An 18,224-nucleotide genomic window follows, 5' to 3' on the forward strand; every position below is an offset into this window, starting at 1 on the left:
CAACCTCACGGACGATTTACTGGGAAAATTAAAAAAGAAGAAGAAAGAATAAACGGACGTCAACGGAGTTGAACTTGTGAAACAAAAAGAGGGAGGAACACCAACTTCTTCTTCTTCTTCTTCTTCTCTCTCGATCTTCATTCTAATATCAATCAATCAATCAATCGGATCTTCAATTCCAATACATTCTTACAAAAGCAGAGTTCGAAATCAATTACAACAACGAGCAAACGGAAGGATACGATGAGTAGTGATCCAAAATTGAGAGTAATTTATGGCGCCATTCTGTTGTTCTTCATTCTCATTCTCATTCTCATTCTCTCTCCAACAGCATTCGCCACCGACACCGACACCTTCTGCGATAACGCATCTGTTTCAGTAACCATTCCTTTCCTTTCTCAATTATTATTATTATTAGGGTTTTATCGATATTTTCATCACTTTTGTCTGAATCTATGCCTGTTTCATTCCAATGGACAAAACTAATTAACAGAGACAGGTTTATTATTCTGACTCCGAATGTTGTTAATCATCCCTCTTTATAAACATGTTACACTGCTTAGCATCATTCATGTTACCTATCTTCTGACATGATAAGCTAGTCGTCTTGTTTTTTCAAACGCCAACACAGTTAACCTATTTGATGATATTTACCTATTTGGTGACATAAACTGGAACATTTAATACACTTAACAAATAACAACAACTTAAGGGGCTGTTTTGTAGCCTCTTAATGAAAGGCAACCTTTGAATCCGTTAGAGGTAGGTAAGAGTCTGTTTAGTTACGCCTCTTAATGGTTAAGTTTCAGAAACAACATGCTGCTGAATGATTCAGAGGCTACCTCTTAATTAGTTAGACTAGACCTCTTATTGATTCAGCACTAGTTTGCCAAACACTCCCTAGGATCCATAATAATAATAATATCCTATCCTATCCTTCAACAACAATACTTAACATTTCTTTACAAAATAAAACTATATTAAAGTCCACGTGATCATTTCATTCATTTATTGTCATTATGTTAATTCATATTTATAAGTTACATATACTGATATGCATTTCATGTGGAAATATTTCAGGTGATGATCAAAATTTGGGTCGATGGTGTCCAAGGACAAACATTAGAGGGTCTAAGTGCAACATTCAGTGCAAAAATCCCCAAAACAGATAATGAGCTTGTTAAACAGTCTGTCAAATTAACAAATCCTATAAATTGTTGTTCCAATTTATCCTCCGAGGTGCTTATATTCTACTGATCTTTAACATGATATTCAAGCTTTTTAACGTTTAAAATAAGTTGTACTAATTATAGATTTTCAAATTGTTTAACAGTTATCTGGCTTTACCGCCTTGGCCCGCCGTGGTGACTGTGATTATTTAGTCAAGGCTGACGTGGCACAGGTGGCAGGTGCAGCAGGACTGGTGGTCATAAATGATAGTGAAGGTGCAACATTTATAATATGAACTGTTTGTTCACATTCATTTATTTGATAAACGAACGAACACGAACAACATTGTTTGTTCATTTAGCTAAATTAATGGACATGAACACATGATCTTTCGTAGACATTCGTTCATTTAAATTCGTTTGTTTGCATATTTATCATTGTTTTTTAGGTCTATTATAATTTAGTCTACTTCTATGAAATTAAAATATCACCCATTACAATTTAGGGGCTGTTTGGTAGCCTCTTAACAGTTATTAAGAGGCTACCTCTTAATGGCTCATAACATCTGAATGGTTAAGAGGTAGCCTTAAGTCTGAATGGTTAAGAGGCTACCTCTTAATGGTTACCTCTTAACCATTCAGACTTAAAGCTACCTCTTAACCATTCAGATGTTATGAGCCATTAAGAGGTAGCCTCTTAATGACTGTTAAGAGGCTACCAAACAGCCCCTAGTCTAGTTTTCTTAAATTTTTAGGCCCAACAGATTGATGTTCACATTGAATTTTTATTGGTTTACGCTCAGTTGTGTTCGTTCGTTTCCCTTTGTGAACTGTTTGTTTATACTGTTAACGAACAAACAAAAGTGAACACGAACACGACACATTTATTTTCTTAACGAACAAACACGAACAAGAAAACTTCGTTAATTTAACTGTTCGGGTTTGATCGTTTGCTTGGTAAAAGTTAAATGGAACTCGTTTGTGTTCGTTTGATTCATGTACAGGTCTATGAACTTCCGTATTTTGTTTAATTTTCTAACTTTTTTCATATTTTTATAAATAACTTTTCATGTTTTTCTTGCAGATATTGTGGAAATGAGTTGCTCTAAAAAAACTGCATTGGACATAAATATCCCTGTTGTGATGATCTCAAAACATGGAGGAGACGCTTTGAATAAATCTTTATCAGAAGGAGGCAAAGGTAAGTATTTAATTAACATACTTTTATCAATAAGGTTATACATAGTGGTATATTTTGTTATATGTCTCAATAGTGTATTTATTGTTTTGTTTTCGCGTATTTGTTAGGATTGATTATTGTTATTATTGTTTGTAATTATAGTGGAACTTCTAGTTTACGCGCCAGAAAGTCCAATCATTGACCCTGGGGCAGCCTTTTTATGGTTGATGGCGGTTGCAACTGTAGTTTGTGCTTCACTTTGGTCTGAGATCACCAGAACTGGGGAGGCAAATGGGAATTATGACGAGCTTTCACCAAAGGTTGTAAATGCATCCCTCTGAGTACACACACACACACACACACACACACATATATATACATATATGGTGAGGTTCATTACAAAATACTAAATTATTGCAAGAACAAAAAGAACAGATGTAAACATTTAGTATTTTGATCACTGGTTTATATGTTATATTAAAATTTGTACTTCTGAAATACAAAAAGCGTGTATGTTGTCTACATGATAAACCATAAAACTAATTTTGTTCATATGCATTTTAAAATTTTCAACCGTTTACACGTGTAAGTCGTGTGTAGGCTGTATTTATTACATATGCATGACTTACAAAGGTGTAGGTTTTATATATAAACAAAATTTGCTCATATTGTTTGTTGATTTTCAGTAAAGACGATAAACATTGTATTTCAACCATTTCTTACATTTTAAAGTGTTAAGTTCGTTTTTCATCCCTAAGGTTTGGCCACTTTAACTAAATCAGTACCAAGTCATTTTTGTTGTCATATCATGGCCACACGTTTCATTGTTTAATCCTTTTCGTTCTTTTCACTAACTCTGTTAGATTTTCCTGTTAAGTAGAAGGGCATTTTGGTCATTTACACCCAGGGGACTATGCACATTCTCGCAAGAAAATGAATGATTCATTTTGCCTTTGCAAAGTGTCTTTATTCTACCTAGAACCCTCCCCTATACACATATAATACATAATTACATGTATACATAAATACATAATTTACATATACACCCTTGCATGACTTGAAATTACTTTAATTTGACAGGCCAATCACAAGGATGATGATGAGAATGAAATTATTGAGATGAGTACAATGAGTGCTGTGATATTTATCATTTCAGCATCAACCTTTTTGGTGCTGCTTTATTTATTTATGTCATCTTGGTTTATCTGGGTGCTGATTGTATTTTTCTGCCTTGCTGCTATTGAGGTATCCATTTTTTTTTTTTGAAATTTTATTAATTTTATGAACACAATGAAAATTCTACATACATACTTATTTTATACTATATTTATCATCAGGGAATGCATTCTTGTATAATGGCACTGGTAAAAAGGTAATGTAGAACTGAGTTTTATTGTTGGTGATTAGTCAATGATGGTCAAATATATTTCTTTTATTGATTTGTTCTTTTTTCTTGCACAGTAAATGTGGAGGGTGCGGTCAAAAGACGGTCAACGTGCCTTTTTTTGGGACGACAACTGTGATGTCTCTATTGGTGTTTCTGTTTTGTATGGCATTTGCAATATTCTGGGTTTGGACCCGGAAGGAATCGTACGCATGGGTCGGCCAAGACATTCTTGTAAGCTAATTTGACAACGATCTATTATTGTTATTATCATTATTATTTTTCATTTAGTTTTTTTGGTTCTTGAATTTTAGTTTTTTTCAACAGGGAATTTGTTTGATTATAGCAGTGTTACAGTTGGCTCAATTACCCAACATTAAGGTACACTTGTTTATTATCACTATTATAGCTATTATTATTACTATTATTATCATTATCGTTATGATGATGATTATTATTATTGTTATTTATTTATTTCGCATGATGTTGTTCCAGGTGGCTACTGTGCTGCTTTGTTGTGCATTCATGTATGACATATTTTGGGTCTTCATATCTCCTGTTTTCTTTCATGATAGCGTCATGATTTCAGTAAGTGACAAATTATATAAGGGGCATTCCATATATACCCCTGGAAACTTGATATCTTATGTACCCAACCTAACTTTAAGTTTCATATTAACCCATTTCATTAATTTACAATTTTCAATATGACCACTATCCCCTTTGTTACCCCCTTACACTCCAAATGCGTGTATCCTAATGCAAGTTGTATGTTAAATTGTGGTTAAAAGTGTATTATTATTATTATTATTAATATTATTATTATTTTATGCATGCAGGTTGCTCAAGGTGATAGCAGTAGTGGAGAATCAATTCCAATGGTTTTAAGGTTTCCACGCTTATTTGATCCTTGGGGTGGATATAGTGTTTTGGGCTTCGGTGATATTCTATTTCCGGGCCTGCTTCTTTCATTTACTGTTAGGTATGCATTTTAAAGCACAATATACTTTTTGTCATAATATATATATATCTATAATAGTAGTGGTAAATTTGACCTGTTTGACCAAAAGGGTAGCAGGTCAAATGGGTTGAAATTGGCATAAAGTGTTGTTAAATGGTTAAAAGATACTGTGTCACTTCCTTGAAAGAAAATTAGATTATTACCTAAGCAATATTGTTTATGTTATTTTATTTAATACATTTGACTATTTATATTAGGTATGACAAAGCAAAAAAGAGGACATGGAAGGATGGGTATTTTCTTTGGTTGGCAATTGGATATGCGTGCGGTGCGTATTCTTACCGTTTGATAAACTTCCACACACACATGTAGGGGTGTGCATGAAACTGAAATAACTGATAAACCGAACATAAATAACTGAACACAAGTTACACAAGTCAAAAAAGAGAATTTGGTTTTATGCTTTTTCAGAAACTGAATTTGCAGTTCTCGGTTTTTTATTTACTGAAAACTGAAAAACCGAACCATAAAAGCCAAACCCAACTCAAAACAGATGATTTGGTTTTTATGCTTTTTCAGAAACCGAATTTACGGTTCGGTCTCAGTTTTGCATGCACTGAAAACTCATAAGAACCAAAAAAAACCAAGTTTTGTTATTGGATTAATGGGTTATATATTTTTTTTATTTTCTAAAAAACCAATAAATGGTGCAGCCCAAAAATTATAGGCTCGAATGTGTTATAATCAACTAATCATTAATTAACAAAAACAGTTAGATACAAAGTTTCAAGCCCAAATTCATTATTTTGGATCATTTTTGTCGGCTCAAAAATTTCAAGCTCAAATGGCAAAACAGGAAAACCAAAGCCCAATCAAATTGAACTAAACCGAACCCAATGTGAAAGCCGAATAAACCAAAACGAACAGTTTTCAAAAACTCAAAAACTGAAGATTCAGTTTGAGCCCAAGATCAATCCAAACCGACCCATGCACATGTGTGGGTGTGCATTGTTAAATTTGCGTTGAACTAATTAGAGTTAGACCTGACCCTCTTCTTTCTGCAGGCCTACTGTTAACATATTTGGCATTGTACTTGATGAATGGGCATGGTCAACCCGCGTTGCTCTACCTTGTGCCTTGTACACTAGGTATTTCATTTACTTTAACGGGTTTGTGTTAAAAATGTAATTATTTATCCTTAAATTTCTATATTTTACGACTTTATTGTAGGGGCTTGTATCATATTGGGATTTGTGAGAGACGAGTTGAAAGAGCTTTGGAATTATAACGCGAGTGAATCAAAGCAAACTGTGGTTGCGGATGAGGAAGCTTGATTAGTATCATATGTATGTGCTCCAATTGTCTCAATAGCGTTGGCTTCTTTGTTACCATGTGTGTGCGTTCACACGCATATATATTTTGTGCAATGTGCTTACAATTCGTTTTTTTAATCAGTATATAGGATCAAACTCTTTGCATACATAACTTTATGTTGTTTCAACTGTCTATTTTTTGATTTATGAGCACTCTTGTCTGGAGGTGGACAAAAAACAGGTTCACCAACCGAAACCGGTTCCTGATTTACTGATTATATAGATTGATCACAATATGTTTTAAGTTATTATAACAAAACTTCATGCAGTATAGTCTTATTAATTGGTTATATAGATTTAAGTTCCACAAGACCTCTTAGTTTCAGTGCACACAGTTCCTAAGAACAGAAACGATAACTTCAACTGCAGTCACAAAAATGTTTTGACTTTTAAATTCGATTTCATGACATCTGCATCAATAAATCCTTGCTAGTTGATTTGTTGGAGACAAAAGACGACTGAAACAAAAAAGTTAAACCAATTTCAATTTCTCATTAGATAATATCTGGATCTGAAAATGATTAAAGTTCATAAATCATAGCCTATATAACCAGCTTCTATGAAGGTTTACCATGTCAGCAGGTGCTGAGATCTGCTCGCTGATAGCTGCAAGAGTCAATCATGATGTGCTTATTCAGATTCGGGGCCAAGTTGAAAGCAGTTCATTTGTGCCATCGCCATATACTTTGATGAACCTTGATTTTGTCTGCAAGAAGCACCATATATAAATTTATTTGATTTTGGGTGTATGTAATGAAAATAGCAATTTTTTTTTGTTAAACAGATCTATGCTCCAGAAAAAATCACTAACTTCTTTAATCATGTGCAAGTCTAACAAATACAATCTAATCTACTCGTCACATGCAAAATAAAAAATATCAATCTTAATACCAGTTGCAAAATAAACGTCAAAAATAAAAATCAGCCAAGGAACTATTCATGACACATATTTTCCATCTCCACCTGTCGCAAATGATGGTTATACAGGCTGCACTAAAACCTTTCGAGTTAAACGTTATGGTTCGTCTCCATACATGATGCTGGAACAGAAACATTCAAATGGCTCATGACTTTAGTTAATCAAAGACCGATAACTGAACCATAGATAGTAGGTAGAACTTATTAAATACCGCGGTCACTGGTATCTAATAAGTTTTTATACCCATTTGATTATAGTAATATTTTTTTTGTATCTTTTCTATTCTATTTATATTTATAGTAGGTAGAACTTATTAGATACCGCGGTCATCGTCATTCTCAATTTTGGCAAACTAATTAATTAATTAATTAATTAATATCAAACTTACCTCTTCATCATATTTGATTGGGAATCCACTACCAAAGAAAAAGTTCTCTGCAGATCATCCTACACTTGATGGTCCACCTATGCAACATCTTTGGTAAGTTTGAATCTTTTCTCATTAAAAAATTATTTAAATACATGTAAATGAATGAATACAATTACTTACTTTCTCCATGGGCCGAAACTGGATGCCATCTATCACTAACACAGAAGAATCATAACTCCCTAAGCTCTCAAAAATAGTTTCAAGATCAGCATTTCTACTTTCGCTAGTAAACTTATACAGTTTAGCCATCAACCATCCATCTTCTCTTTGCTCTGCAAAGTACAAAACCCAAGGATCTGTCCCTACCGTAGGTGCTACACGTAACCATTTGCTTAAAGGGTGATTCTTTTTGATAATTTTGAAAACCAGGTTTACTGTATAGACTGTTTTTGGTGACAAGAATTGAGTTCGTACATGTGTCAAACTAGGAATAAAGATGTAATTGATTAAACAACCTTTTACGTCCGTTACACATGTGTAAAAAGTCGACTTGGTGCGTAAATTTTTACCTATATGTAACCTATATATATTACGCATGTGTAAAAAAATATGCAAAAAAAAAACTCGTTACGTTGAGTTCTTTCGAGTTCTTAAAACTCAAAGGGGTTCTCATTTGAAATCTCCCATATATATATATAGGGGTGGGGAAAAGGGTTCACATAAGAATAAAGAGTTTCATAGGAATGGTAAGAACCAATAACTTCTTGACATTTGGCATTAAAACCTATGGTAAAATAATAATTCTAGGAAACTATGTCGGTTATAATGGTGAAAGAGTAATTCTAGGAAACTATGTCGGTTTGTGGTAATTTTAAATCTCAATAATTGATTAACATGATCCAATAGCTATGATTTATTCTTAGTCTTCCTAGGAAACTATTTCTTTTTACTATAACCCTCCCCTAGGGGTGGGATCCAGTGAAAACTGAAAACTCCTCTTAAAGAGAAAACTTAAAAACACCTAAAAACTATTTTTAACTTTTTTAAAAATTTTTTTTTTTGAAGTTTCTGTTTTTTCCATTATTCTTATATTTTGTTATTGGTTCCCAAAAAAAAAACTTGTCGGTAACCTCGTCGGTGTACTGCACATGTGTAATGGTGTGCATTGCTTGTATGCAAAAGTGTTTGTATTACATAGTATACAACACTATTGCACATATTTGATACACACTATTGTATATATGCAATATAAGACTAATACGCACATCGATTACACATTAGTACGTATGTGTAATACAACATTAACGCGCATGTGCACTACATCGACTTTTATTTTTTTTTCAATATAATACAACACTACTAGACATATTCAATACACAAGTATTGAATATATACAACTAAACACTATTGAATTTAAAAATACATAGTAATACACATGTGTAATACAACGGTTTCGCACAGTAATACGTATGTGCATTACAGCGGGTTTTTTTTAATTTTTAATTTTTTTTATTTTTTTCGAGTGAAGGGGACCAAAATATAAGAATAATATCAAAAACGGAAATTTGAAAATATTTTTTTATATTTAATTAAAAATAATTCTTTAGGAGTTTTTAAGTTTTCTCCCTAAAGATGAGTTTTCTCTTGATCCTCTCCCTATATATATTATATATAAACAAAAAAAATGATGTTACATAGGGTTTTCACGGGTTTTCACAACTCAAGTGTGTTTTCATTTTATACTTCCCTATATATATATTTAATTAAATGAAATGGAATATGTGGTTGAGATTAAATCTGGCAAAAAAGTCAAACTAGGAGAGAGAATAAAGATATAATTGGTTACACTAACTTTTACGTTCGTTACACATGTGTAAAAAGTCGACTCGGTGCGTAAAAAATTATGTAATTTTTTTTACGTGTATGTAACTTATATATATTACGCATGTGTAAAAAAAGTTCGAAAAAAAACCATTACAATGAGTTCTTTCGAGTTCTTAAAACTCAAAGGGGTTCTCATTTGAAATCTCCCATATATATATATATATATATATATATATATATATATATATATAGGGTTAGGTTAAAATAAAAACCAACTTGAGTTGTGAAAACTCTAGAAACCCATTCCCAACCACATGTTTTTAATTAAAGTTTGAATCATGTGGTCCACAATTAAAGTTAATAAAAAATGTAAACATAAATATAACTTTTTCTCTCTCCTGAAAACATATAAAAAAATTAGTAAAGAAATGTTAAAAAATATCAAAACAAATTTTTTTTGTGTTTCGATGTTTTGTATTAAATGCTACAACATATATTACGTGTGCGAAAAAAAAACGATGTTACATAGGGTTTTCACGGGTCTTCACAACTCAAATGAGTTTTCATTCTATACTATATATATATATATAGGGGAGAGATATTTTGAGAACCATGTTGAGTTTTAAGAACTTAATTCTAGGCCACACATTTAATTAAATTGATTGGAATATGTGGTTGAGATCAAATCTGACAAAAAAGTCAAAGTAAGAGAGAGAATAAATATGTAAGTGGTTACACGAACTTTTACGTCTGTTACACATGTGTAAAAAGTCGACTCGGTGCGTAAAAAATTCTGTAATTTTTTTACGTGTATGTAACTTACATATATTACGCATGTGTAAAAAAATTAAAAAAAAATCGTTACATTGAGTTCTTTTGAGTTCTTAAAACTTAAAGGGGTTTTTAATTGAAATCTCCCATATATATGTATATATATAGTCTCGATCAAATGGGAGGAAGATGAAATTACCTTGAGTTATATTCATGTGAATATTGATCCTTGTTATGCATACATGAAAGAGGAGTCAAACATTCTTCTACAGATATCATTTCACAATTTTCTCCATGCTTGTTTAATGAAAACCACTGTCCATGGAAGCTAAAATGGTTAAGTTGTGTTGATGAATTTAGTGTTATTATGATCATTTTAGTATAATTGAATTTACGTATCAATTCATCAAACTGAAATAAACATGCAGTAATATTCAATAGTATGCTAGCATTAATCAGCACAAATTGTTTTTTAGTAGCAAATGGTCAGCTGTGACTGCACTGCCTTGAAACTTTTTATTCAGGAACTACGCGTCACCCATAACTGAATAAAGTTTCTACTAAAGACTTTCTACTAATTGTGTTAACAATCAACAATTTTTAACTGTTAACATTCTTTAAGGGTGCGTTTGGTTCGTGGATTGTATTGGAATTGGAATTGGAATTTGGATGGGAAATGGAATTGGAATTGGAATTGGAATTTAATGAATTCCATTGAAAATTGATATCTTGTTTGGTTATGCATTTGTTAAAGGAATTGAAATGTGAAGGCACTTAAAAAGACAAAATTGCCCTTTCAAATAAACAAATATAACCAACCTTACCACCAACAAAAAAAAGATCAGCTCTCTTTCTCTTTCAATCTGCCGACCACCACCACCGGTCACAATCATCAGGCACCACCACTGCCCCTCAGTTACTCACCAACGCCGGTCAACTACCGTCTCCGACTACCGCTAGCAATCAAAACTGATTAAGGGGAAAAAAACGGGGTGTGTTGGTTTAGATCTGGCCAGAAAATGCGGGTTTAGATCTGGGCGGAAAACGCGGTTTTAGATATGGCCGGAAAAAGTGGGTTTAGATCTGGCCGGAAAACGCAAGTTTAGATAGGCCGGAAAAAAGCGCTGCTTAGCCGGTGTTTCCAAGTCGGAAAAACATGGTTCATGTAACACCCCGACCAAAGGCGGATTATACATCGGGGCGCCACATATTGTTTCATTACTCGTGACACTATTGGGTGTCAATATTTAATAAATATATTCATTCACGCACGCGCAACGTAAACACGAGATAACATAAATCAATATATTATAAGGCAAAATATTCGAACAACAATAACTTGTCTTGATACATTTTAATCTAGGTCCAAAAGTAAAAACGTCCTACGTGTCCACAAGCTCCAAATGTAGCTACAGCAAACCTGAACATGTGTTAAAATAAAACGTCAAACACTTGCGTGTTGGTGAGAAATCAAGTTTAATACAATACATAGATAACAATAAATCTGCGCGCAACATGTGTATGTCTGGTTTTCAACAAGGGTGTAATCCGATCGGGACCAACTCTAAGATTCATACTCATAGACTGCCAGTGCTCACAATTGAGCTCACAAACAAGAAAGACTGTGCAAGTGTAAACAAAAGAGAAAATCATAAACGATAGTTCTCCCGTGTTCATCTAATGGTACCATGAGAACTGCGGAATAGACCGACAAGACGGTTAATGATCCACACATACAAATAAACAGCCAAGTCTACGTCCTCAACACATGGGATACTGCGCGACTAAAGTTCATAAACAAGTTTAAGACTCTAAGTTTGTATGAACACATGAACATCCCAAAACATTAAAAATAAAAAGGGATTAGGTACGAGATTACTCACTTGATAAACGGTGCGGTGTAAGATAAAGCAAGAACCAACTCTAAACAAGCACAAGTTAACCTATAAATAAGATTATTGTTTTAATGATTTGATTTAAGTCTTGATTATAAGTTAGCATAATTAATAAGTAAATTATTATATATAATATATATATTACCGGAAAAGCAGGGCAGAACAGGATAGAAGACGAAGGCAAAGAGAGAGGAGACGGCAGAGGAAGAACAACGGCAAGGAGCAAAGGAAGAGAAAGATAATAAGTATTTGTGTGTGTAGTGTTAAGAAAATGGCATTATTATTTATAGGGAAACCCTAGGGAACACAATCCCTAGAAAAGGGGAAAAGATCTCCAAAAAGCAAAAGATTCCAAAAGCAAAAGATATCAAAAGATATGGCAGCTGCAGGGGGCAAAGGAAAAGCTGACAGGTAACAGTAAACAGGCATGGGAGGGTCAGATAAAGGTACAGGTCAAGCATGGAAAAAGCAGATCTCAAAAGATAATGTCAGTCACTTTTTCTGTCAACCAATGGGGTTGGTGCGCATGCTGCGCCAAAAGTGGCTTTTCAGACACAAGATAGGTCGGGTCAATAACACAGGAGATAAGACATCACAAAAGTAAACGGCTAGATTAAACAGAAGACTTAAAGGGTTTAGCGCGAGAAGGCATCGAGCGCACGCGCAAGGGCGAAGGCAGACAGAGAACAGTCCACAGCGCGCCGCGGGAAGAACTAAAATCCTTAGCGCGTCGCGGGAAGAACTACCATTCTTAGCGCGCTGCGAGAAGAACTACAATTCTTAGCGCGTCGCGGGAAGAACTTCCGTTCTTAGCGCGCTGCGAGAAGAACTACAATTCTTAGCGCGCTGCGAGAACAGTTCGCCTCGCGTATCGCAGGAACAACTGGTCTTCGCGCAGGCTTCCTTGTAAGGAGTCTGGCGCGTGGAGCTGCGCAGACAACCTTAGGCGGGAAGGAACAAAGGACAGTTAGGGGTTCAAGGCTTAAGGGCGGAACAACGACAAGAGAGAGAAAGAGGCGGGATGGCAACAAGAGGGAAAAGAAGGCGGAAAGAGAGAAGAAGAGGGACGGGACGGCGGGAAGGAAAAGAGAGAAGAAAAAGGAAGGAAAATATATTATTATTATTAAAAGTAAAGTATAAGTATAAATAAATATTAAATCATAAAAGAAAGAGATCGGATCGGGGAAACGGGTACCTGGGTCGGGTCGGATCGGGGCAGATGCCACAGTCTCCCCTACTTTAAGAAATTTCGTCCCGAAATTTATCTCGAAGTAGGTTGCACAGAGAACAGGTGCGGGTACTTGATCTTCATTTGATCTTCCCTTTCCCATGTAAACTCGGCTCCGCGCTTGGACTCCCAGCGAACTTTCACGATAGGGATGCGACTGCGCTTGGTTTGCTTAACCTCGCGATCCATAATCTCAACAGGCTTCTCAACGAAATGCATAGATTCATCAACTTGAACTTCATCAAGTGGAATGTGAAGGTTCTCGTCAGCTAAACACTTCTTGAGATTGGATACATGGAACGTTGGATGCACATTACTGAGCGCGGGCGGCAGGTCAAGTCTGTAGGCAACTTTTCCCACACGCGCGAGAATCTTGAATGGACCAACATAACGAGGAGCAAGCTTACCTTTCTTCCCAAAGCGGACAACACCTTTCCAAGGCGACACTTTGAGGAGAACAAGATCACCAACTTGAAATTCGAGAGGCTTTCGCCTGCGATCTGCGTAACTCTTCTGTCGGCTTCTGGCAGTCAGCAGATGATCACGGATCTTGGCGATTTTATCGGTTGTCTCTTGAACAAGTTCGGGTCCTGTGATTTGAGCTTCACCCACTTCGCTCCAACAAATCGGGGAGCGGCACTTACGACCGTAAAGTGCTTCAAATGGGGCCATACCAATACTGGAATGATAGCTGTTATTATAAGAGAACTCGATCAAAGGCAGGTGCGAATCCCAATTACCTCCAAAATCAAGAACACAAGATCAGAGCATATCCTCAAGAGTTTGAATAGTTCGCTCAGACTGACCGTCAGTCTGAGGATGATATGCCGTACTCATGTCCAAGCGAGTTCCTAGCGCAGATTGGAGAGATTTCCAAAAGCGAGATATAAAACGGCCATCGCGATCGGATATGATGCTCAAAGGAGTACCATGGCGGCAGACAATTTCCTTGACATAAAGCTGCGCGAGTTGCTCAACACGGTAGTTTTCACGAATGGGCAGAAAGTGAGCAGACTTAGTCAAACGATCCACTATTACCCAAATGCTATCATGTTTGCTTGCTGTCAAAGGTAACTTGGTAATAAAGTCCATCGCTATACCTTCCCATTTCCACGTAGGAATTTCTGGTTGTTCGAGCAAACCAGATGGGCGTTGGTGTTCAGCTTTTACCTTAGAACAAGTCAGGCATTTAGCTACGAACACAGCAATATCCTTTTTCATACCGGGCCACCAATAAGTGATGCGCAAATCTTTGTACATTTTATCAGCGCCGGGATGAATAGAATACCGAGATTTATGCGCTTCACTCAGGATATCAGCGCGAAGATTCTCATCAAAGGGAATCCAGATGCGATTGAGATAGCAGAGAATTCCACTCAGATTAGGAACAAAATGAGCTTCCGCGCCACACGCTAACTCGGCGCGAAGGTTACCATTACTGATGGATGCGCGCTGCGCGTCACGAATGCGCGATTCAAGGTTGCTTTGGATCGGCGCGAAGTGAAGCTGCGTGCGCGGCAAGATATAGTTAAGCTGGCTGGGTTTTCGGCTGAGCGCATCGGCTACCACATTAGCCTTACCAGGATGATACCGGATCTCACAATCGTAATCGCTGATGAGTTCGTTCCATCGGCGTTGCCTCATGTTGAGTTCCTTTTGATCAAAGATGTGCTGAAGGCTTTTATGGTCAGTGTAGAGGATACACTTAGTACCATAAAGGTAGTGTCTCCAGATCTTCAAGGCAAGAACAACTGCGCCTAGTTCGAGGTCGTGAGTTGTATAATTCTTTTCATGAATTTTAAGTTGCCTTGACGCGTAAGCGATAACCTTGCCTCGTTGCATAAGTACACAACCGAGACCTTGGTTGGAGGTATCGCAATACACGACAAAATCATCATTACCCTCAGGTAACGCAAGGACAGGAGCTTCACACAACAAACGCTTGAGCGTTAGAAAGGCTTCTTCTTGCTTCGAGCCCCAAATATACGGTTTACCTTTGTGCGTTAGAGCTGTTAAAGGCAATGCGATCTTTGAGAAGTTCAAAATAAATCGCCGGTAGTAACCAGCTAAGCCCAAAAAGGAACGGATTTCGGTAGGCGTGGATGGCGTAATCCAGTTCTTGATTGCTTCAATCTTGGATGGGTCGACATGAATACCCATCTTGTTTACAACATGACCAAGAAACTGTACTTCATCCGACCAGAATTCACACTTGGAGAGCTTGGCAAAGAGCTGCTCGGCTCTAAGCTTTTGCAATACCAACCGAAGATGTTGCTCATGCTCGGCCTTGGTCTTAGAATAAATCAGAACGTCATCGATAAACACAATCACGAATTTATCCAAGAAAGGCCTACACACCCGATTCATTAGATCCATGAAAACGGCGGGTGCGTTGGTTAAACCGAAGGACATGACCAAGAATTCAAAATGGCCATAACGAGTTCGAAAAGCAGTCTTCGGAACATCCTCATCGCGGATGCGCAACTGGTGATAGCCAGAGCGGAGATCAATCTTGGAGAAACAAGAGGCACCTTGGAGTTGATCAAAGAGGTCGTCAATACGCGGTAAGGGATACCGGTTCTTAATGGTGAGTTTGTTCAACTCGCGGTAATCGATACACATGCGAAACGTACCATCTTTCTTTTTAACGAACAACACCGGAGCACCCCAGGGCGAAGAGCTAGGGCGAATGAATCCCTTAGCGGTCAACTCTTGAAGTTGGCTTGCCAATTCTTGCATCTCAGCGGGCGCAAGACGGTAAGGAGATTTAGCTACGGGGGAAGCACCAGGGACAAGATCAATACGGAACTCGACTTCACGAACGGGAGGGATACCAGGAAGATCATCAGGAAAAACTTCAGGGAAATCACGCACAACGGGGATATCGCGAAGCTTCTTTTCTTCAGCAGGTTTAACCACATGGGCTAAGAATGCAATACACCTTTTCCGCATGAGCCTTCGGGCTTCGGCGCAAGTCATAAGCTTAAGACCACTGGAGGGTTTCTCGCCGTAGATATGAAGATCACCATTTTCTCGAGGAATGCGAATCAACTTCTTGGCGCAAATAACTTCGGCGCGATTCTTCGAGAGCCCGTCCATACCAATAATAACATCAAAGCTTCCAAGAGGCATGGGGATGAGGTCGATCAGAAAATCGTTTTCGTTAAGGTTAAGCGTGCAATCCTTAATCACGGAGTTAATTAAAACAGTTTCACCATTAGCCAATTCAACAGAAAAATTTTCTTTTAAATCGTTGCGCGGTCGCGCAAGCTTCTGCTCAAACGCGCGAGAAATAAAACTTCGATCGGCGCCAGTATCAAAAAGTACAGAAGCATAAAATCCGTTAAGAAAAAATGTACCATTAACTACGTCATTATTCGCTTGCGCTTGGTGCGCGGTTATGTTAAAAGCTCGTCCACGCATCACTTGGTTCGAAATCTGGTTCACCGGATTCGCTTGCGTAATCTGAACTTGTAGTCTCGGGCACGCGTTCCGGAAATGACTGGGATCACCGCAGTTAAAGCACGATCTGGGTCGGGGGTTTTGGTAGATTGGTTGTGGGTTTTGCGGGTAGACTGGTGGTGTTGGCGCAATTGGATTGGCGGGAAGGACTCTACAGTTTTCTGCAAGGTGACCAGCGCGGCCACATCGGTTACAAAGTCGACATGGGACTTGAGGTGGGTGGTGGAGTCTACAGGTTGGGCAAAAGGGGTGGTTTCCTGTGTAGGGTTTCTTAGTTGGCGGGGCAGGGAGTGCGGGATTGGTTAGGGCATAGTTGTGGACTACAGGGGGAGTTGGGTAGGCTGACAGTGGGTTAGGCGCGTATACTAGAGGTTGGTAGGCGGGTTGCTGGACTATGGGCGGGCTGGTAAGCGCGTAGACTTGTCTGCGCCTACGTTTCTGGTTATGGTTTGAGGGTTCTGGTTTGGTTTCTGCGGGTTCAGGGACAGTTTTGGTGGGTTTGGTCTTCTCAGTTCCCCGCAGGAACAGGGTTCCTGCTCTGACATGGTTGTCGCTGAGCACAGCGGCCAACTCGATGGCGTCAGAGAGGGTAACTGGGTTTCTGTGTAACACCCCGACCAAAGGCGGATTATACATCGGGGCGCCACATATTGTTTCATTACTCGTGACACTATTGGGTGTCAATATTTAATAAATACATTCATTCGCGCACGCGCAGGGTAAACACAAATAATATAAATCAACATAAATCAATATATTATAAGGCAAAATACTCGAACAACAATAACTTGTCTTGATACATTTTAATCTAGGTCCAAAATAAAGAAAACTTCCTACGTGTCCACAAGCTCCAAAACAGCTACTGCAAACCTGAACATGTGTTAAAATAAACGTCAAACACTTGCGTGTTGGTGAGAAATCAAGTTTAATAGATAATAATAGATAACAATAAATCTGCGCGCAACATGTGTATGTCTGGTTTTCAACAAGGGTGTAATCTGATCGGGACCAACTCTAAGATTCATAAGACTGCCAGTGCTCACAATTGAGCTCACAAACAAGACAAACTGTGCATGTGTAAACAAAAGAGAAAATCATAAACGATAGTTCTCCCGTGTTCATCTAATGGTACCATGAGAACTGCGGAATAGACCGACAAGACGGTTAATGATCCACACATACAAATAAACAGCCAAGTCTACATCCTCAACACATGGGATACTGCGCGACTAAAGTTCATAAACAAGTTTAAGACTCTAAGTTTGTATGAACACATGAACATCCCAAAACATTAAAAGCAAAAAGGGATTAGGTACGAGATTACTCACTTGATAAACGATGTGGTGTAAGATAAGGCAAGAACCAACTTTAAACAAGCACAAGTTAACCTATAAATAAGATTATTGTTTTAATGAATTGATTTAAGTCTTAATTATAAGTTAGCCTAATTAATAAGTAAATTATTATATATAATATATATATATTACCGGAAAAGCAGGGCAGAACAGGGAGGAAGACGGAGGCAGAGAGGAAGACGGCAGAGAGAGCAAGGGGCAAGAGAACAGGAGAGATTAAGTGTTTTGTGTGTGTAGTGTTATGAAAATATTACTATTATATATAGGAAAACCCTAGGAGACATAATCCCTAGAAAAGGGGAAAGGATCTTTAACAGGATCAAGCAAAAGATA

General features: G+C 37.3%; 1 protein-coding gene across 1 annotated transcript; it reads left to right on the forward strand.

The window, feature by feature from the left end:
* The first annotated feature begins 243 nt into the window (after positions 1-243).
* LOC143534778 (signal peptide peptidase-like 3) lies at positions 244-6,070 on the forward strand. The gene is made up of 14 exons (XM_077029189.1): positions 244-378; positions 1,081-1,239; positions 1,334-1,445; positions 2,254-2,370; positions 2,512-2,669; positions 3,430-3,594; positions 3,687-3,721; positions 3,811-3,967; positions 4,061-4,114; positions 4,229-4,321; positions 4,573-4,715; positions 4,952-5,022; positions 5,759-5,842; positions 5,925-6,070. Exons 1-14 carry the CDS (start codon positions 244-246, stop codon positions 6,026-6,028), a joined length of 1,587 nt encoding a protein of 528 aa, XP_076885304.1. The 3' UTR covers positions 6,029-6,070.
* Positions 6,071-18,224: the final 12,154 nt, after the last annotated feature.

The sequence above is a fragment of the Bidens hawaiensis genome, unplaced genomic scaffold (genome assembly GCF_021521415.1).
Source record: "Bidens hawaiensis isolate Kalapana, Puna unplaced genomic scaffold, B.hawaiensis_p1.1 tig00010343_1, whole genome shotgun sequence".
Taxonomy (NCBI): Eukaryota; Viridiplantae; Streptophyta; class Magnoliopsida; order Asterales; family Asteraceae; genus Bidens; species Bidens hawaiensis.